General features: G+C 36.9%; 1 protein-coding gene across 4 annotated transcripts in view; it reads right to left on the bottom strand.

The window, feature by feature from the left end:
• RAB3GAP2 (RAB3 GTPase activating non-catalytic protein subunit 2) overlaps positions 1–21823 on the bottom strand; it is a 43158-nt gene that overhangs the window by 18949 nt on the left and 2386 nt on the right. For 2 of the 4 annotated variants that reach the window (XM_050972103.1, XM_050972101.1), the window contains exons 2-15: positions 15098–15165; positions 11782–11905; positions 10167–10248; positions 8209–8256; positions 8030–8105; positions 7789–7890; positions 6647–6746; positions 4919–5017; positions 3949–4097; positions 2938–3017; positions 2744–2833; positions 1555–1694; positions 702–918; positions 252–395 (exon numbers count right to left, since the gene is read on the bottom strand). In XM_050972103.1, the coding sequence (XP_050828060.1) occupies positions 252–395; positions 702–918; positions 1555–1694; positions 2744–2833; positions 2938–3017; positions 3949–4097; positions 4919–5017; positions 6647–6746; positions 7789–7890; positions 8030–8105; positions 8209–8256; positions 10167–10248; positions 11782–11905; positions 15098–15165 (1519 nt within the window). Of the gene's footprint in view, positions 1–251; positions 396–701; positions 919–1554; positions 1695–2743; positions 2834–2937; positions 3018–3948; positions 4098–4918; positions 5018–6646; positions 6747–7788; positions 7891–8029; positions 8106–8208; positions 8257–10166; positions 10249–11781; positions 11906–14204; positions 14336–15097; positions 15166–21823 lie in introns of those variants that run through there. The other 2 variants (XM_050972102.1, XM_050972104.1) reach the window with 2 other exon arrangements.

Raw genomic sequence — 21823 nt, 5'->3', positions numbered from 1 at the left:
GAAAATAATTTTTATTTGTATGAATGAAGAGAACTAAAAGTAATAATTCAATAAAACTGTGGTTTTTAAATTATTTATGCTACTTTAAGCTAACATCCCAATAAATAAAATCCTGTTAATCCATACAAACCAATGAGAGTATTACAGAGTACCATTCAGCTTGAAAAGGAACACTAGAATTGCTGTCTCCAACTGTTTCCAAAAGCAATAATGAAATTAATTTACTTATATAGAGCATAAAAAGTTCTTACCTCAGTGATAAATGGAAAGGTACATGGACAGTTTTTACACTTCCAGAGACTGGATCAACAAGGCAGATCTGGTAAGTCTGGGGCTGCCATCCCTGACTGGTCACATTGTTTAGACCCATTATTTTATAACCAGGATACAACAACCTGAAATTTAAAAAAATTGGCCAAAATTAGCAACCTTCCCTGTCCACAAACAAAATAAAGAGGCAGTAAATTGTATGAAGCTAAGGTTTAAGAACTGCAAAACACCTTTATCAGAAAAGACTGTAAATGAAAGATGAAATATGACAATATATTCCCACCTCTAGAACAACAAGCTGCATTCAGTGGAAACACTGGGCAGCACAGGAAGTTCTTGCCATCACCACTAGCACTTCTACCCTGGCATAGCCATATATCACTTTATTGCAGCAGCACAGCCACCATGCCTACCTGCTACCTGTTTCTTACCTGCAGTATTTCCCCACATTGAAGGCTGCAACCCGAGGTCCTTGCTGCGTACTCCACACTTCCAGAATGCCTCTTCTTGGAGCATAGATCACAAGGAACTGAGCTACCCTGCTTGGACCCTGTGCATTTCCAAAAGGAGAAGAATCCATCTTCTCAGTTTCCCTTTCCTGAAGGTCCTCCACAGTCTGTATCCAACCAACTTCTGCGTCACGGTATCCTTTGTAAGAGAAGACAGAAGGTCACTAGTGTGCAGAAATTAATACAGGATTAGTGCATCAAACTGTAATCTTAAACTCTGTTTCAAATTATGCAACTCTTGACTCCTGTAAAGAACTCCAGTCCATTGACTTGGAACAGGGCCCACCAGAGAGTGGCCAAACAGAGCCCTTGGCAAAGCTCTGGGGAGAAGCAAATTCTTCAGAAGATATGAAAAACCCCAAAACTCATCAGGTCAGTGCTCAGGACATTAAACTAATGCAAGACACTGAGGAGTCCCTTGTTGTGCAGGCATCATGATGAAATGAGAATCTAACAAGCTGTATGTCTTCTTACTGATTTTTCAAAGTTTATCTTCTCAGCAGAATTAAAAAGGGTACTACAGCTTATCAATAGATTAAAGATAATCTTTAATTAAATCTCTTCCAAAAAAAAAAAAAAACCCAAACAAACCAAACAGACCAAATTTTAACTGTATTCCAGGGATTTGCAAAATTACCCTTATGGACTTTATATTACACCTGACTTTGGCTTGTAATGAAGCAATGTATTAAAATTCTTGGAATTCTAAGTTTGAACATAAGATGCCCCAGTGTTTTGAAGAATATTATTTGCTATAGTAACATCACTACCATACCTTTCCACATGCGAACTGCGAGTCCTCTAGTAACATCCAGCAAAATAACCCTTCCAAATTCATCTGTTACTGCTGCCAAAGTGTTACATGGAGAAAGGCATATCCTTTCACCATGGCGCCTGGAGTCAGGAAGTCCAAACCTAAAAAAAATAATAATGAAGTAAAGCCACTAGACACATCCTTTTCTTCAGAAATAGTTAGATTTTTTTCTGAGGATTAAGACTTTTTTTTAAGGTAACAGAAAGTATGGATAAAATTACAAGCAAATAATGAAAAAAGTTCTTGTTCTGTGTCCTAGGTTACAATATAAAGATGTGCTCTATTCCCATCCTCAAGAGCTGATGAAACCAGGAGGGGCATTGTTTTTTCCTTATCTCCAGTTAATGGGCCCATCAATGTCTTGCCACATGACTCAGAGATAACTCCCTCCAGGAGCCCCTGCTGTTTAATGGACCCACCACGTGACTGAGAACGATATCAGCCCATTGTGAGATGCTCCACACAGCGGGGAGGAGCTAAGCATCCCTAGCTGGATATAATCTGGGATTTGGGACAGAACAAGCAGTCTTTCCACTGCATTCCCAGAGGAACAGCCATCTTTTCCATTGGATCTTCAGAGGAAGACTACACCGTTTCTACAGGATCACTGCTCCAACAGAACCACATCTGCCACTCCAGGAGGACTGCAGCCACCCATCTAACTGGACTGCTACCAACACCCTGACCAACAGGGTGTCAGGTCGTATTCTGACTCTGTCAGTGGTTTTTTTTCTTTTGTATTATTGCATGTATTTTGGTTTTTCTTTTCCCTTTTCCTAATAAATTGTATTTCTGACTTGGAGTCTATCACTGATTTTGCTTTCAAACCAGAACATTCTGTTTATCAAGATATACCATAACTCTGCCTAAGTCCTACTGAAAAAGCAAAGTTCAGAAAGTAGGATAAGTGATTGCCATGTCATGCAATGACTGCACAGTAACAATGAACCCATGAAGTGGAAGGAAAAGATGAATAATTATTTGTCCAGAATGATAAACTGAAATGAAACAAAGCTTAAAACAAATGACCTGCAAACTACCATTACTGCTTAAAGTCACGTGTTCATCAATTATACATCTTTCAGATAATTTAAACAATTAAAAACACAAGACATCCAAAGTAACTGACAGTGAAAAAAGCCCAACTTACCTCACTGCCAATGGGGTAGCAGGTTCCACCTTTGGTTTCTGTTTTTGGACAGGTTCTTCTTCATGTTTACTCTTCCAACCAAGCCAACCACTTGCAACAGAAGACCATAACAAGAATTACATTAATGGTCCTAAAAATATTATGCAGCTACAACTGAAAATAGAAATAATTTTAAAAAATTAAAATTTTATTACCTGGCAGCATTAAATAATGCTGAAGTCAGTTTGCTTGCAACTGCTAAGGCAACATGAGACAACAGAGGCTGTGAGCTACCCTGAAATACAGGAATAAAGTGTTTAGAAAGTCAATAAATAGTAAGCTGTGAATCACTCTGAAATGAAGCAACAAAATCTTTAGAAAGCCAAGAAATAGTTCTTACACTGAATTCAACTGCAGATTAGTTTTTCAGGCCTCCTATGGACTTTCAGCTCAGAAAACATAGCTTTAAGACTGCAAAATTTAAATTCATTGCCCCCAGAAAAGCCATTCTGACATCTCTACCATTTCAAAATCCTCTGAAAGTCATTGGTAGCTCGGTATATTTGTCTGCAACAGAAGTTAAAAAACCCCTGTGTATCTTCTATTACAGAGAGCTGGCTGGTGTATGGCTTTGGCATCCTTGCAAATATCAACGTAAGCAGTTTTTTCACAAACCTGTTGGAAAGCAAGTACAAAAACCAAAATTCCAATTCTAGCATTTACAATTAACTTTCAATCCTGGTAAGGACAGCATACACATAGGGTCTGAATATACAGACACAGCTACACTGACATTCTTTTCCTCCCATACAACAGAAAATTACGTAAATATGCTACAGTTAAGCACAAATTGCAGTTTTCTCCTACAAGAAATCACTACAATGTACTCAGGTCACGTTGAATCAAGGGCTAAAGACCTACAAATATCCGTAAGATGCAGTTTACACAATACCAACATAATTTTTCAAAAACATTACTTGGCAATAAATCAACAAATTTGAAAAAATTGTTTATCACACTCAATTTAAGACAGAAAATAAAATATCTCAGAAGCAGGAACCCATGCTAGACACCACTATGACATCCACTCCAAATCACTCCAGTTCCAGAAGATCGAGAAGGGGAAATGTCAATATAAAGAGAACATAAGAATACTTCAGAAATACTCATACAGAAAAAAAGACTAATTATTCAAAGTTTCAGTGAGTCAGCTTTGTAGTACATACCTCCAGGGCAAAAAAGAACCCAGTGAAAGGATTGGCTCCAACGGTAACATACTGGGACATGGCAGGTGGACTGTTTTTTATAGCTGCATTATATCCTCCTATATTGGAGGCAGTCTTCATTTGATCAAAGGGACACAGTGTCATGATGCCTAACAAAAACATTAAAGTGAATGCCTTACACATACAGAACAGAGGCATGCAATTGCCCTAAAAGCATAAATATATTCCTGCCTTCTTGACTGACCAACCAGCATTCAGGGGGAAGGGAAAAGGAACAGCTTTAACCATAGAAATGCCAAACAACATGGCAGAAATAACCTAACGGACTTGGGTTAACTATAAAGCACATATGGTTCATTCAGAAGAAAAAAAATTCAGCAGAGTTCAGCAGCAAAAGTACATGTACCAAACTCACTTCACCTGCCTTTATAGCAGCCTTCTGACCTTTTAGCTGCTTTTGTAGAAAGGGTGGAAGAGAAACTAAGCTTATTATCCCTCAGATATGCCTCTCTGACAAGAACTGAGGCTTTTGCAAATTCCTGAAGGGTAAAAATCTTTGACAGTCTATCAACTAATTTGTCCTTTTTGGAAAGGAACCATATAAAATTTAAATTTCCTTATGTGCTAGACTCAGGAAAGAGCCACACCGGTCTTAACCTGCCTGACAGACAGTTCTTTCACCTAACAGAAATGGAAATAACTGCATCTGATCTGGTCTCTCTCATCTGTTTCTTACCAAGCAACAAAGAACAATACAGTTACAGCTGTAAGAGGGAAGTCTCCATCAGACTAGAAAAGAAAATCAAAAATATTTTTGATAGTGGTTAATGAGATCATTCACTATGACAGCCTTCACTCACTGTATACTACTATCCAACCAGTATCACTAAGCGCTCCAAACCAGAATTTAACTGCACAAAATCATGAATTTCATTTTTTAAAATTCTTGAAACTAAACAGAAATGCTTACCTATACTAGCATGGTCAACAATCGTATCCACATCTTGCAAACCCCATTTCTTATAAGCTAATGGTGGAGGTTGAACGTTCTCATTGCCAGATGCTGCAGCTGACAAAAGTCGATAAAGCATAAAAAAATTTGTACTGAGTCAAAGACAAAGGAATAGCTTAACAGAGAGGAAAAAAAAACAACACCTGATGCAATCTGAAGACACAAAATAACCTAGTTTTAAGTTAACATGCATTGGAACATCTGTTAAAATGGCCTTTTGAAATACTTGCCATCATCAAATTAAAACATTTTAAAAAATTAACTGATGAAAACTGCACATGATATTCCATCATAAATACATTTTGTACTTGCAGATAGTATTTACTAGCTATTATGGTGTAATACTCTGTACAATTTTAAAAAGTTACTACAATTGATTTCTGTGGTTTGGGCATGTTTAAGTGGAAACTTTTCCACCCCAAGTATTTGCAAAGTCAGAACACTCACTAGATATGTAACAGTGGGAGGTAAGAACAGTGGTAAGACTAAACCAGTGAGTGTCACTTTGAAAATGTCTATTACCCCAAATACTGATGATCAAGAACGAAGGAAGATACAGCACTCCAGCTGCAGATATTGCAATAAGCTTTGAGTCCTTCTCAACACCATCCTTGTGCCATCTATCACACAATACTGCCACATAATTCACCTCTATCCCCTGGAAACTGAGCTTGTTTCCAAAATAGAGTATGAACAGGCACTGTACTAGAGGAAAAGGATCTAAGTCTGCACAATAAAACAAGGTATGAAAAGCTCTTAGACATGAACACAAAGAGCAGGGACCACTGCTGCCATCATTCCAACATTATCACTTCCCATAAAGTCTTTCTTGGGAAGAAGAACATTCCAGTGACAGTGACATGCTAAGTAGCACCTCAGCAGTATGCAGTGGCTTAATGCCAGTGGGCAGCTGACCACCACACAGCAGCTCACTCACTCCCTCCTAATGGGATGGGGAAGAGAGTCAGAAGAGAAAAAGTGAGAACACTTGTGGGTTGAGATAAAGACAGCATGCAAACAAAGCAAAATAATAAATTTTCTTCACTAATTCACATCAGCAGGCAGGTATTTAGCTACTTCCATGAATGCAGGACTTTATCACACATAAAAGTTGCTTGGGAAGTCAAATGCCATAACTGAAGATTCCCCCTTCCTCCTTTTCTTTTCCCCGCTTTTATTTCCAGAAGGATCATCACGTGGCACAGAATATCTCTTTGGTCAGTTGGGGTCAGCTGTCCCAGCTGTGTCTCTCCCAATTTCTGGGAATCCCCAGCCTGGTCACTGTCAGGGCAGTGTGAAAAACAAAAAAAGCCTTGACACAGAGTAAGCACTGTTCCACAGCAGCTAAAACATCAGCATGCTATCAGTGCTGTTTTCATCACAAATCCAAAACACAGCCCCATAACAGCTACTAGAAAAAAAAATTAACTCTATCTCAGCCAAAACCAGTGTACAGTATTATGGTGAGCATGTAGAAGACAGTCAATACTACTTGGACAACTTGGGCTCTGGGAATATTTTCTTTAAAGGAAGAAACATCCCTGAATGCAGTAGGTGTCAATGTATCAATGAACAAACAAGGAAGAGCTAAACTCCACCTTGATTTTATATTTAATCTAAGTAAATCTCCTAAAAAATAAAGAACTATTAACAGATTGAAAAATAAGCATTTCCCCTTACACATACCTCTTGCTACCTGATTGCGACATGCACGAAGGGACTGGAAGAGGCTGAAGCCATCAATTGTCACAATTGCTGCTGGGTACAAGATACTTAGTTCCTCATTCTGGGGAAAAAATGAGAAAAAGGAGACGAAAAATAGATCACTGCTACTGTTAGAACAGCTTATTTTCTGGCTTTTTATATAATTAACTACGCAAAGATGAGGATTACATCCAGAGAGTTCATATCAAACAAGCCATAGGCAATTAAGGCAAAACTACAGAAATTCAGTATTAAACTCTCCCAAAAATCATTTTAGCCACCTGGTTTTCTATTTCTTTTAATAATTTGTTTGCTTAATATATCTTATGGCTCAGGAAGAAATATGTAAGTTACAGCAGCTTTTGAAGGCAACAGAAAAACAGGTTCATCTAGAATGTAAATATCACAGTTTTAGGAAGCCAAATTCTGAAACTGGATTAATGCCTGCCTGAATTACCACTTGGGCACGTAAATGCTAATCTGGTGATATAAATTCAAGAGTCAAATTCCTTAATGCTTCTGTATTTCAAAACTGATCCCAAAAATTTCACACTAAATCATGTGAGTATTTGTACAAAGAAAACTTGGAAATTTCTGTGATTTTGTTCATTTTCCATATAAAGCTTGCCAACTCAGCCAAAAGGAAAGAAAGCTTCTTTACTAAATTGTCTGAGTGCTGCAGGAAATACTCATAATGACATGCAGGTTCCTAGCCCTATAAATATTTTTTCATTTCTAGCTATCCTCTCTGTGAAATAATTAAGACAAGTTCTTACGAAGGAGTACAAATAGCTCTTAGCACCTGTCAAGTTACATTTTTTCCCTTCATCAATGCATTACCATGTTTTTTGCACGTAAATGAATAAACAGAAAATGAATGAAGTATTACTTTGCAAACAGAGAAAAACAGAACAAATCTATAGAGCTAATAATCCAAAAGACATTCTGAATCCTCAAACTATATAGATATGAATACATCTAGAATAAGAAATCAACGGTCTCTTGTTCTAAGGAATTGTCCATCCCATCAAAAATTGATAAAGGACACAGAGGATTCGCAGAAAATACTCCCTTTCCATACCCCCTAACACTGGCACTTAGGTTTTGAAATAATCTGACAAAACCTGTTCTGTGACACCAGGATGCCTGGGAATTTCATAGGTTCTGCACTTTAGCTGTAGGACAGGATCTTCATTCAAAAGCTGTGCAAGAAGCAGTACTCCACTCTAGGAAAGAAAGAATAAGAAGTATGAACATTTTTGTCCCTTTTCTTGGGGAAGGCAAAAAAGCACGATCTGTAGGGACCAAAGTTTAAAACACCCAGATGCCAAGAGCTCCCTTGTCCTGTCCTGTTGAGAAACGCACCTCGGTGTAAAACCGAACGTAGCCAGAAGTGAAGCCAACTACGATGCACGTCCAGTCAGGGCGGCCTGTGGAGCTCCTGTTTCACAAAGATACACTCAAGTTAAAAACAAATCCCATTCTAAGCCAGAGACATAGAAAAGTGTCATTTAAGGACACTAGTGATGCATACACATCCTTACCTCTTCTGACTTGCCAGTGGAATACACAATACACTACTCACGCATTCACTAGAAACAGAAACACAAAATTAGCGGTTTTCCCTTGTGAAATTTTACTCCACACAAGAGATCTTGCCATGTCAGCACTTTGAATGTTTTAATAATTTATTAATGCAGCACACCATATATCAAATTCACAATAAGAACCAAAAAAAGCCCCTTCATTTTAAAGACATTTTCAGTTATTAAGTTCACGAGTGCCCAAACAGACTTTTTGTATCTTGTTAATGCTGTCTTTCATAAATCACACACTGATTATTCTGTCACTACTGTTCAGCAGATTCAAGCTGAATTTCATGTGCCTAAAGGTAAATTATTTCTTCTGATATATAACAATATGTCATAAAAAACCACTTTTTTTAAAAAAAAAGAGCTAACTGAACCCTGCATATCAAAATAAATTTTTGAAATACGCAATTAGGGAGATTTTATATACGCTGCCTTTCAGTGCCTTATAATTTGAGAGCATTTGAATATGGTCTTCCCAGTTAATGCAATAACTGAGCATGCTCAGTGACAGGCAAAGCATGCAGAAGGCAAGCAGATGAGCAGGTCTCAGAATCTCAGTTCAGAAGTTATTTAACTGTTACCATGATGCAAAGTTTTACACTGTCTGGGGAAACAGAAGCAGTACAAAAGTTTTATGAGACAGCATAGAATTCAAGACGACATCCCAAACAGCACTTGCAGCATAAATGCCAGCAGTACTGTTTATTATTTACATTCCAGGTCACCTCCATTTCCCAAAGAGTGACTAAATAAGCAGGGTAGACAATAAGAGAAGGAAAGCTTTCTAAATGCAAGGTTGAGATGAGCTGCAATTTCATTACATCCTCAAAGCAACATTAAATATCTGAGTGACATCTCATTCTGCAATAGCAAAACTTAGCCACCACAGAACATTCTCAGTTGAAGGCCACTTTGGGGAAAGGAAAAAAAATTACAACCAAAAAACCAAATCCAGTCAAGTCTTTTGACAATTAGACAGTAATTAACATATTAACACCTCCACAGAATAATAAATCAAAATGTATTGAATATAAGTGCCCCTATCTAAACAGGGCTACCTGTTTCATAGGGTAGCATTCCTCAAGGCTGTAACAGTAGTAAGAAACAAACCCTCAAAGAGGTTTTTTTTTTTATTTTAACAAAAGATGTCAGGGTAATTTCAAATGCACAGCAACAGCAGTTTTATAAAAGGATTATGATTTTTACAGACTGGAGAGAAGCTGAAGTCAATTCCTGCAGCAAACAGAAGGTTGAAGGCATTAGGGAGCATGTTCAAAGGCAGACAGCAACTCAAGGCTGCAAATGTAACCAGCAAAGTGCAAAATCTTATTCCATGTGGGAGATTCAAAAAAGCATCTGTCTGGTTATTTGAAGATAGATGAAGGAAAAATATTGTATAAATACCAAAGGTATGACCAAAGCAAATTTTCCAAGTCCCCAAGAGACTTAGAGCCCAAAACCATATTTTGATCAGAGACTTGACTTCATGCTTGTTTGGATGAGGTTTTGAAAATGAAGAGAAGTATTTCTAAAACAATTTCATACACTTCCAGTTGAAACATTCCCTAAGAAAATTTAATCTCTACTATAAAAGATTTTTCAAAAAATACTTTTTTTTCTAGAACAAGAACTTATAAAAAGCATGTCTAAATTACACACAAATACACTGCTCTGCAGAGAACCATTCTTTTAATTTGTAGGAACTTGTTCTGTTACACCACGCAATACACAGGAGTGAGCTTTACAGATACTGCTTCTCATGAGCCACGTTACTCTATTTGTTTCCAACACTAATATATATAAAACCACAAATGCACTCAGATGAAAAGAAAAAGAGAACAAGCAAAAAGCAGGTTACTAATTGTTAAACAGGAAAAAAACATTTTAATCACAGCTGTATTTCAACTTACCCTTCTTCAACATTCAGAGAGCCACTCCAGCCAACAGCATATTGCATTTCTTCCTTTCCCTTGTCACTGTGCTTCCATTTAGCTGCCATGAAGGATAAAAACACCAGCTATAAAACTCCAGTGTTTTGCATCTCACAAACGTAGTTCTATTTTTATTTTTTCTCTTTGGTACAATGCATCCTACTACACTTAGATTAACTGCCAATTACAAACCTTGAAGTGCATAAAAGTAAAAATATACTCTTAGTGACTTTTCTAAAGGACTCATGTTTTCTTAGAAATTTACATGGAATAAGACACTAAAATTTTGAAATATCTAGTTTTGTTTAAAAATATTCATACAGTAATCCACCAAATTTTAAAAGGCTGAATTCAGGAAACAGGGATCCTTAGGAAAGAAGTACTAAGCAAGAAAAAACATCTGGGAACACTAGTGAACATGAGCTACAATTATTAGAAAATTTTAAAATTTTAACTGCCAAAAGGAACATAAGTACCCACATTAAATCTGACAATCTTTAATCATTGCCTCATAATTCAAGGTTAGAAGATATCATATTTTGTTATTCACAGGCTGCTGTTACAGCTGGCATTTGATTGTTGAATCATCTCCCACGTGTCAATGAACAACCAAAACTAAGTTAGCATTGTGTGCCATTTGTCTGACACCTAAAACCGAGGCACAGGGACACACACTTCTGCCCAGTGGGGGACAGCTGTCACTGTAAAGTTCATCAGAGGCAGTTCTCCAGCAATTTAAATCACTTTTTTATGTTTGATCCAATAAGAACTTAATAAGGAGTACTGCTGTTTTTCCAATTTTGATGACAAATTAACAACTGGTCTACACAGGTTTGGAACAGACAGCTTTGCAGGGAATGACAAAGCAGTATGACTCAATACAACCTGCCCAACTACGCAAATCTGAGTTTCAACACTCTGATTTTTTGTTTTAAAATGCCATAATAGTCCCCATATCAGGATGTTTCCCTTCATCTTCCTCACATCACCCACTACAGCATTCAAAAGACCAGAACCCCAAACAACAGCATATCTATAAACAGCAGCTGGCTGACCAGTGTTCATATATTTCTAGTGATACCTTTAAAAATCCCAGAGCCCTACTTTAGAGTAAAATACAAAGCCACCCACTGCTCAAGATGGTATTCAAGAATTTTCTATCAGAGGTGGAATTTCAAGAATATTCACATTAATACTCCTTTTCAAGAGGGATACTGGCTTAGGTAATTTTTTAAGGGAAAAGAAAACTAAGGTCAAGCACTTTCTAACGGCTAAAACCAAAACTTTATATTTTCTTACTGAGAAAAATTAATGTCAATGTCTCTGAGCATTTTAAAACAACTGGGTAGTTATAACATGTATGCATTTTATGTGACAAACCAGTTTCCACAGATCAAAACACAGCTGAGAAGTAAAGACAAAGCAATTTACTTGACAAGCAGCACCTAGAAAATGCATTATGTGTACTACAAAACACTTCAAAATTTTTGAAGGTATGACTTGGGGGATAAACAAAAGGGAGTGGGGCAAACAAATCTTGCTTAGGTTACTGTAAATTGTCTTAGCATAAACATTCAGTGGAATGGATACTTACGCACTAAAAAGACTGCTTTCTGTTCATTAGCTATTACCATCAGGTCATTGGTTGGTGACAAAGACAACACACAGTCCTGAAGCCAGTAATTTCGCTGGTTCTTGGAATTAGATTCCTCTTCTTCCTACAGGTAAAGCTTTAGTCAATGGATGCAACAATTTTTAGACACAGCAGAACTTGCAAGACTGATGAGAACAATCTGGCTTGCCCTCCATAGCAGCACTGAACGGACTTTTTATTACTGACCACATCACTTCAGCTCAAACTTGCATGAAAAGCCCTGGGAAATGCATCACCCTTGCACTAAACTTCTGTGTGTTTAGAAAACAGAAAACAAAGAAGTACTCATCACTAGCTCTACTCAAAATCATCTCCTTTAAAAGTGACACTAGGAGAATGAGATCTAAAGTTTTAAAATCATTGGTTAGAAAGTGGAGAGAATCTCTTTAGTTATTCTCATTACAACCCGTACTCAAAATGAAGAATTAGTCCAAGCTCATACATTGACCAGCATTAAGCAAACACATGCGCATATGAAGAAGGAAACTATGCTGGTATTCACATGGCACCAGGTATTAGGTGCCTTTCCACAGAGTAACTCCACAAGGAATCAATTCCAAACTAAATGGTGACAAGTTTCAAGGGTATCAAGATGGGTACGTAAAAATTTAGATACCATCCTCATAAGATAAGAGCAAAAAAATTATATCTTTTTTCCTTGGGGCAACAAGCCAAATATTTCATTGTGGCACAAACAAAGTAGCTCCTGCTAATCATAGTTCAAAGTCAGGAAGTAACAGTCTTGGAGTGAACTGCTGCAAAGTCTCAGAGTTGATACTCCTGATTCTTTAGATTCATCCCCTTATCCAATCACAACAACATGCTTTGCTTTGTCCACAGACTCCCTTTCCACTTCCTTATCCAACCCTACCTCCTCCTAGCTCTGCAAAATATTATTCCATCCTCTAATATCTCAAAGCAGATATGCACAAATAAAAAAACCAGCAACTTCAGTGTGATCATTTTCTGATTCATTCTATTTATTCTGTTACAGAAAAGTTCCAACTGCTTGAAAATCTGCCAATTTACTCCCAGCAGAAAAACAGACACCAAACTGTGGGAAGAATTTGCATATCATGCTCTTAATCAGTTATTCATTGTATCAATTTCCTTGAATAAGCCTGTACCATAAAAATGGTTACTGTGCACACAGAAATACACTGTGTATCCACGATGAAGTCTACATTAGCACACTACAAAAATTGTTAACTAGCATTGTCCACACAATCTCCTAACTTGTGTAAGAGAACCTCTTTTCACGTGATTTCTGTCTGTTGATGGATGCCAAATTCTTTAGCAACAATTTCCCCCCTATTTACTGGCATTTTTGAAGACTTTACAAAAAGGCAGTGAAGTTATCTGAGATACTAATGACAATTTTAACTCCTCAAGGCATAGATAAATGTGTCATGTGCAAAAAAACATAAGCAAAAGCTAAAGAAAAGCCTTGTAATAATTTTGAATGTCATGATTTTCAGACTGAAGTAAAAGAAACAGAAATTAAAGGCTTATTGGAAGATTAAAAGGAATTACAACACTATTTCAGGCAGAAAATTTAGAATTATGTGTAAGCATGGACAAAGAACTTGAAATGCAAAGACATAAAACATCACTATCCCATATTTAGCTCCAAAAACTGGCTAAGGGTTAAAACAGGAAAGGCTCTGAACTTTCAAAACAAACTTAAAGGTGAAAGACAGAATTATAAAAATCTGCATTTAAGAAAAGACATCATCATTTCTACAAATCAACTAATCAGATCCATTAAAAGGACACCTTATGAAAAAGAGAATTTTTTTAATTTTCAATGCCTTCTCAGAAATTGCTATGTTCCGTGAAATAGATACTTGTCCAGGGCGTAAGTAATTTTAAGAGACAATCTTTCACCAACTACAATGCAAATCAAGAGTGAAAAGCTTAAACAAGGGAATTCATTGTTATATTTTACTAATTATTCTCATGCATTTTGCTGTGTGTTCAGACACACAGACTCCTGTATTTATTTGCTCCTACACAGAACAACCTCTTTGCTGTGTATGATAGCAAACCCTTTCTGAAGTTTGGCCAGGAATCACTGGTAACTTTAGAGGAAAATTTGCAAGTAGAGGATGCAAGAAAGATTTGAACCACCTGGCAGAAAAGTGTGACATTTAAAGGAAAGAGTGAAAATGGAACTATTTCAATTTAGAAATGCCTGCTGGTTCTATCAAATTACAACAAAAGTAGAAAAGTATTTGTTCCACTCATTCAGGAAGTTATAAACATTACAGCATATCTAAAAAAAGATGTGGCCTGAGAAACACACTCATTTCATAACAATTATAGTGCAGCTGAGTACACATCCTATTTAAAAGGTTTTATACCCTGTCATTCCTGACAGTGTCAGTGATTCATCCCTGGGAGACATCATGCTCCTTTCAATTTGTCTGTCACCTCAGCTGAAAAATCTGTTTCTCTGCTGAATAGCCACAAGGATACTGTCCAACAGCTTAGGCATCCTTCCAACACACTGAGAAAAAGACAGCAGATAAAGGGTTTGTTAGCAAGGTGAGGCATGGATTCCTCAGAGCTCTTAGAGGGAATTAATAAAGTAATTCTGTTGAGACAATTCATTCAGGTGCAAAGGATTTCTACAAGCAGCCACACTGACATCTCATCAAGTCAGCTGGGTGTTTGAAGGCTCAGCTTTACAAACAATTAACAAACCAGCCTGGCTACTCCCAGTAAAACAAGGTGTGCAGAGGAACGTTTTTCCCCCTTTAAAGAGCAACTGTGGTGTTCCATCCCACATAGGTAGTTTAAACCCTTCTGCAGCGCCATCCACACATCACAACATAAAAGGAGCACTAGTGATCCTCAGGAGGATGTCTATGCCAGTAATTCATTATTTAGGATTTTTTAATTTGTATTAATCCATTATTTACTGCCACGCCCTACTGCTTCTGACTAGCTACAGGACAAAAAGGATGCCCTCAGATGCAGCATCACAGAAAGATGTGTGTATAATTTGGTGAGAAAAGCCCTACAGAACACAAGAATATGAGCAATTATCACGATAGGTAACATCCAAGTTATATTTTGGAAAAAACTACAAGAACAAGGAGTCACATTTGAAACACTAGTCAAGACCTTTCTTGCCCAGGTGAGTTACATAGGAGGAAAACACCAAAACACCACACACACAAACTAATGGAAAACTCCTCTATAACAGGGAAGTTAGCCATAAATATATATGCACACATACATATGAACTTACAGGTTCTTGTAATTCTGCTTCATCCCAGGCTCCCCAGCCACCATCTTCCCAGCTTGATGATTTGCCTGCTTTAAGTGAAAAAAGACTTGTCACAGGAATACAGCATAGGCAACAAAATGATCATTCTCCTTTCCCCACTAATGCATTACAACTTTATGACAGATACTAAAGGAGTTCTGCTGAAAGAACCCTGAAGTGTCTTATTTTTCTGTATTTTACTTACTTCCATTTTTGACACTAAGGAAGAGTATTAACAAGAGGTGTATCCAAGATACAAAAGGGAACAATAGCACAGGGAAATTCATCTGTGACCATAAAACATCTGAGCCCAGAATAATGTAGTTCCCACCAGCAAAGCAAAACCTGAAGGTTTGGCCTCCGATGAGAAAATGAGAAGAACGATCTCGGTCATTTACATCTTTGCATGAAAACAGAGAGGAAAATTAATGAGACACTGATCAGTTTCAATTATATCATTCCGAAATCGCAGAGTAAGCAAAAGCCCACAAAATACCTCAAACACCTGAGAAACAGGTGAACAGGAGAAACAGAAATTAATAGAGAAAGGCCTACTTCTTTAGTTGTAAGAGTGAATTCAGAAGTTCTTTTTTTCACCCAAAAATACAGAACTTGAAATAAATTGAAAAGCCACAGACATTTAGTAGTAGCAGATGTACAGTTCTCAGACACTACCACCCCTGAGACCCTCAATATATCAACAAACATCATTGTAGTTCAGTAGAAAAGCCAAGGACTGTCTTCCATCCAAGCATGCACTGGAGTGAAATCTGAAGCAGTAATGTTGACTCCAAGAGTTTTCCAAGGATTTCTTTCTAGTTTTTCCATTAACTGTTCTCACGGCAAATATGACTTTAAGAAGAAGTTTAAGTACATTGTCTCAAATGAGCTCAAATTTAATTCTAAGCAAGCAAGATTCTGCTATTTTGGATGGCCAAACAGAACAGACAAGAAGGTTTGTATCAAGGTCAAAAAACTCATAGTTCTGTTACCTCCAAGCAAGGAAAGGCTGAACAACAAAACAGAAATCTGCAATCTCTCTGTTTAGTTAGATTTTAAATCTTCTGTATGGCTAAAGAAGACAAAAATCTTGGAAAAAAGTCTTCAATTAAAACAGACTTTTCCCCAATGCTGTCAAGAAGGTATTTTAGGAGGATGTAGAAGACAAAATGCCCACTCCATTTTACCTCTGTAAAATGGAAAGGTCTGTACCATCTGCAAAATGGGCAAGCCAAGCAGTTTTACTGCATCATCATCAATGCAATATAACTGCACCACTGTTTCAGATACCACCATATAAGGAACAAGCTTCCAAGGGTCACAGTTTCATCTTGTATTTGAGGTTGAAAATTTCTGGAGTGTACAAACATATAAAGGAAAATTATGGCAAATACTGTTGAAAATAGTAACTATAAGAAGAAAACAGTAGCTAACTACAACATTTAGAATAAGATAGCTAATAAAACTCTACTCTGTCTGCATTTTATCTAAAAAGATTTTAAAAAAATCTCCTTCCTATAAAATTCATGGAGGAAACAAATCTGTTCATGTGCCACGGTCCAGAGAGAAACAGAACCATACCTAAGAAACACAGCTGGGGCTAATGTCTTCCCTGCAGGACAGAGCAGACCAACCTTCCCCAGAAACCTCAGCTACTTCAATTCTGAGACTGAACACCCACAACATAAAACTGCAGCTGTGAGGATTCTTGCTGCCTCTGTGAACAGCCACAATTTTGTGGTAGCTGTCATTATGCTGGGATGATACTAGTTAAATGAAAAAAGATGGGAAAATGATGTAATGGTGAGTCACCATTCCACTGACAAAACTGCAGAGGTCTTTTGGAACTGTGTGTGGCCTCCTCTCCTCCTCTGCAAAGCCAGCACCCTCTCCGGCTTGCAATTGTTTACACGCCTGCTCCCTCATATCCATCCTCCTCAGTGGATAGATCACCCCAGGATGTCCCATCAGATGTATTTCTCAAGGCCTGCATCCATCTTGCCTTCCTTGCACAGATTGTTTCTTTTTTAAGAACAAATTAAATTAAAGTTGTTCTCTTATTCACATCATTCTTATTATTTTGATGTTTCAGCTATGTGATGAATAGTGAAGCAAGGTATTAAACAATAGACAACAATCCCTGGAATAATGGACAGAGGAGACACTGTCATAAAGTAACTCAAAGCACCAGTTATTCACCTGTGCCAAAGAATTATAAAGTATTCCATGAAGGCTGCCAGCTTGCACAACCTTTCCCACCCAGCAGCACTTGATAAGGTTGGTTGAGTCAGAGTCCAAGTCTACAGGGTCAAGGTTCTGTTACAATGAAGATTTTAAGAAATTATCTCCCACCATTTCCTTCAGTAACATTACAGATCAGAACTAGCAACTGTGGAACATAACACATTAACTAGTAACCAATATCCAAGCAAGCCCTAAACAGTTGCAACACGATCATTTTTTCCGAACCCTCTTCAGGAAAAAAAAGAAAATTAAAAAAATAAAACAAACTTTCCGGCACAAATCTTTATTTCCATTCAACTTTTTCTCTGACTAGTAGTAGATGTCTTATAAACGGTTCTCCTTACTTGGATAAAGCAGCAGCAATATTCCAGATTTTGCTTTACTACGGAGATCGCAAAAATAAAAGTTCATCTACTGGATTTACTGCATTAATTCTTTAATTAGAAGCATATAGCATCAGCACATTTGAAACTTAAGAGCTGGTTTAAATGCTGCACATGTGCAACACTGGTGTTAATACATAAGATAATTCATTTAAGCACTTTTATCATTAAACATAATACTTACAAGCACAATTTTTACCCATAAGCATGTTTTGTTTAAAAGACAATAATAGAGGAGAGCGAAAAAAATCACAACAGATTGAGACGACTGAGATCTAACTGGCATTTAACAGGTCAAATTCAGTATCAAAGATGTTTTCACTCATTCCCAAATTACAGAACAGACACCTGTGCACAGAGAACTACCAGTGCCCTTCTTTCCAGAGCAGCACCATGACCTGGGGCAAGTGGCTGAAGCCTTTCCTTCCTGCTCTCACATTTACATTCCAAATCCATGCAGAAGGTTATTGGAGGAATAACTTGGACACATGCAATGAAGTCCCATCCATGCTTTATGAATATAAAACATTATTAGGTAATGGTGCAAAAAACTATTGCTTAACTGTGAGAGTTGCAGATTTTCTTCCATGCATGTTTACTGCAATTCTGATACCACTGGATTGAATAATTATGAAAGAAATAGAAGCAATTTCTTTTCTCTTCAGGCCAAGGAATTTTGAAACAGCTTAGAATCTTCTTGCTACTCAGGAATCATAGAGCATTTATTCCCAAAGTTCACTCCCCCAACGTGAGGACTGACAAATACATAAGGCTATTTTGCCAACATTACAAGGAAGCCTCTCTTATGACTAGTTTTATATTTGTTCTTTCTTCTCACTTCAGGCATCCTTAAGTGGGGAAAAAAACCCCAAAAGCACAACTAAGTTAGACTTCTAATCACAAAAATAACCCCTTGAGCATTTTTTTCCTTAAGGAGGTCACAATTGCTTTCGGCAAAGTGAAAAATTCCTGAATGACTAAACTAAAAACAATCCAGGAACTACATAGATTTTTTTTTTTAAAGTAATAGTGTAAAGCTCCATGGCTTACAGCCATAACTTAACCCCAAAACCAAATTTTGAAAAACCAGAGGGGGGAAAAAAAACAAAGGCTATAGGAGACAAATTAAACAGATTACATATAAAACATATTTTTTCTCAGATGCAAGCAATGCCTGAAGTTAGAGCAAGAAAGAATGAAGGCTATGCTATAAAGGAGGTGTTAAAGCAGCAAAAAACTCTGGTGATAAGATAATTTGGATGAAGTACTCTGACAGCATTCTGTCGGGTAGGCTGAGATCATGTAATTTACTCTTCCCCATATCTGAGATGTATTAACTGCTACAGATGCAACTCAATTAATGCAGAGTGCCTATTTTAAAGACCCTTTACAGGAAAACTGAAAGAAAGAATAATAAACATTAATACTACAGTTTGGAAAGGGAGAATCTGATTAAAGAGGAAATGAAAAAGAGCTTGTAATAAGAGTATTCAACAAGAATATAATTGATTCAATAAGACTGATATGGAAGCAGTTAACAACAACCCTAATGCTAAATGCAATCTAGAATTTCATTTTGTAATGTATTTTTTTTCTTGTAACCTTGTTGGCAACTCTGAAATAAAAAGCCTGGCCTTCTGTATTTCTGAACTTAATCAGCTGATCCAGATAAAAGCAAACTGTACAAGTCCAAAGATGTTGTTTAGAGGAACTGGGCTGAAGAGCACTTTTCAGGGTGCTACCAATATAACAAGGCAGGATTTTTGGAAAGGAGTTTCTCTCATAGGCTTTAGCCATCACTTCTACTGCAAAAAGAAGCAGCAAAGTGACACCTTGTAGATCTGAGGAAGCCCTCAGGTCAGGGGATCAATTTTTTTCTTTGCCTGAATAAGAACAAACTCTCTATCACAAATGGAGGTATCATTACTTGAGAACTCTCAAGGTCAAGTTTGGGTTTGTTGGCTTTTTTCCTTATTAATTTCATTTAGGTAACAGAAGATAAACACATCTGGGAACTAAAACTATCTGCACATCAAGAAAATACTCATTTTTCTGATTCATCTTAACACTCCCTCAGTTTATCTAGCAGCAGTCCTACCTGGCTATGTCACTGAATTGCTGTCATCAAGCCTATAAAATGTTTTAAAACACAGTTTAAATTGTGAGTATACTAGAAGAACAGAGACACACATTGCTCTAAATAAACTGTAGTTAAATTCTTCAATTTATAAAGATTACAGGAAATTTTATCAGTCTTGCTCTACTTTCTGCCCTGTTCAGGTAAATATCCACTAATTAATTTCTGAATGCTAAAATTCTGTCATGCCTGCAAAGCTTTATCACATATTGCAAGTGAGATGGATTTTTTCCTTCATATGCATTCCTTTATTTTAGACATCTTTATAAGAAAGTTAACTGTTACAGCTGTTTCCTGATCCAGCCAACAGCAGCCCAAAACCTCAACACAGCAAGATATCAAATTAAATGTGGTGCAAACACTTCCTGTTCCCAGTACTTGCACAGTTAGATCAACAGCTTTCAGAGCCACTTAGACTCTAGGCTCAGGCTCCACAGAGGATTTGTGCCTCATTAGCAGCATTACTCTTCCCAAGACTCTTAAATTCTCATGCATAAGTCCTCCTCAGTAACATATGAAAAAGCACTCCAACCTTTATTTTCCTAAAGCATAAAGATATAGCAAGTCCATAGGAAGTATCTTTAACCAGCTAACTCTGTAACACCAGGTTTATTTACTTAAAGCACGTGCGCCAAGATGCAACCCAACACCTGTTATTTTATTCCAGTACTGACAATAAAAAGTAGCTGTATTTTGCTTCATGGCAAATCAATGCTCAAGTAGTCTGTGAACATTTCTTACATTATTCCATCAGTGGCAATTTTAATAGATGACTGCATAACACAAGCACGAAGCACACGAACCCTTTCTTCCAGTGTTTACTGAGTAAGCAGGATACAGGCACCTGCAGAAGTGACTTCACACAAAGCTCAGAGGAAGAGGACAGCTTTCTTTTCCTCCCCTTTTACCAGACAAGTGGCTTTGCACAAACAAGACAACTTGTTGGGCTACAGGAAAAACTTAAGTGAAGTTGTAGTTGATAGGATGCTTCCCTTCATCTTGTTCTACTGTAGAATGTGCTTAACTGCTTACCTGTACAAAGAAAGGGGGAAAAAAAAAAAATCAAGTCCCCTTGTAATAAAAATCCAGGTTTTTACTTACCTACACCTGTATTTTTAATATATGCAACACTTTGCTAAGCCTTTCAAGGTAAATTTGAAATTGACAACCTAGATTAGCTTTTATATAAATGAAATATACTGTTTTAAATTCAAGATGATAAGTTACAGGTTTTTTACTCAAATTAAAGACATCTAACTTCAAAACTGGACTAAAGTCACAGTATCACATCATGATTTAGAAATGTATACTGTCTGCATTTTCTGAAGCAAGCAATTTCTTTTCATTTAAAATGTTACTGCAAAAATGCTTTTATAATAATAACCCTACATTTTATTGCAGCAAATACACTCACAGAAAATAATTTGGTTAGTTCTGTTAGACCTAAAATATGGCCAAAGTTAAATCAGCATTAAAATCTTCTTTGCCCTATAACTAAGAACAAAAAAAGACAAGGCCTAGAGCCTCCACTAAAAAAATCCCTAAACCCCACACTGAAGATTCCAGAGGTACCTGTTCAAAAACACTTATTATCCAAAACTTGACAGGAATTCTTGAAAATTCTACTAAACACTTGAAACATTAAGTTATGACTAAAATAATTTGCTAACTCAAATGTGCTATGTTAAATAAAAATATTTAATATAAATCTATATTTAATAATATTTAATACATATCTATTTCCCTAAGGTAGACATCATTCAATACATTCATCATTCATACAACTTATTACAACCTTAATAAGTTGTAACTACAACCTTAACTAGCAAGAGTTTTCACACAAATGAAGCTTAGCTTTAAAAACAAGAAAGCAGATGAAAGGTTCTCATCCTCAGGTAAAAAAAAACCAAAAACCTTAAGAGTTTTGACAGGTGTTTGCTAGTA

This window comes from Serinus canaria, chromosome 3 (genome assembly GCF_022539315.1).
Source record: "Serinus canaria isolate serCan28SL12 chromosome 3, serCan2020, whole genome shotgun sequence".
NCBI lineage: Eukaryota > Metazoa > Chordata > Aves > Passeriformes > Fringillidae > Serinus > Serinus canaria.
The sequence above is the reverse complement of the archived record's forward strand: the minus strand, read 5'-3'. Positions and strand labels throughout refer to the sequence as shown.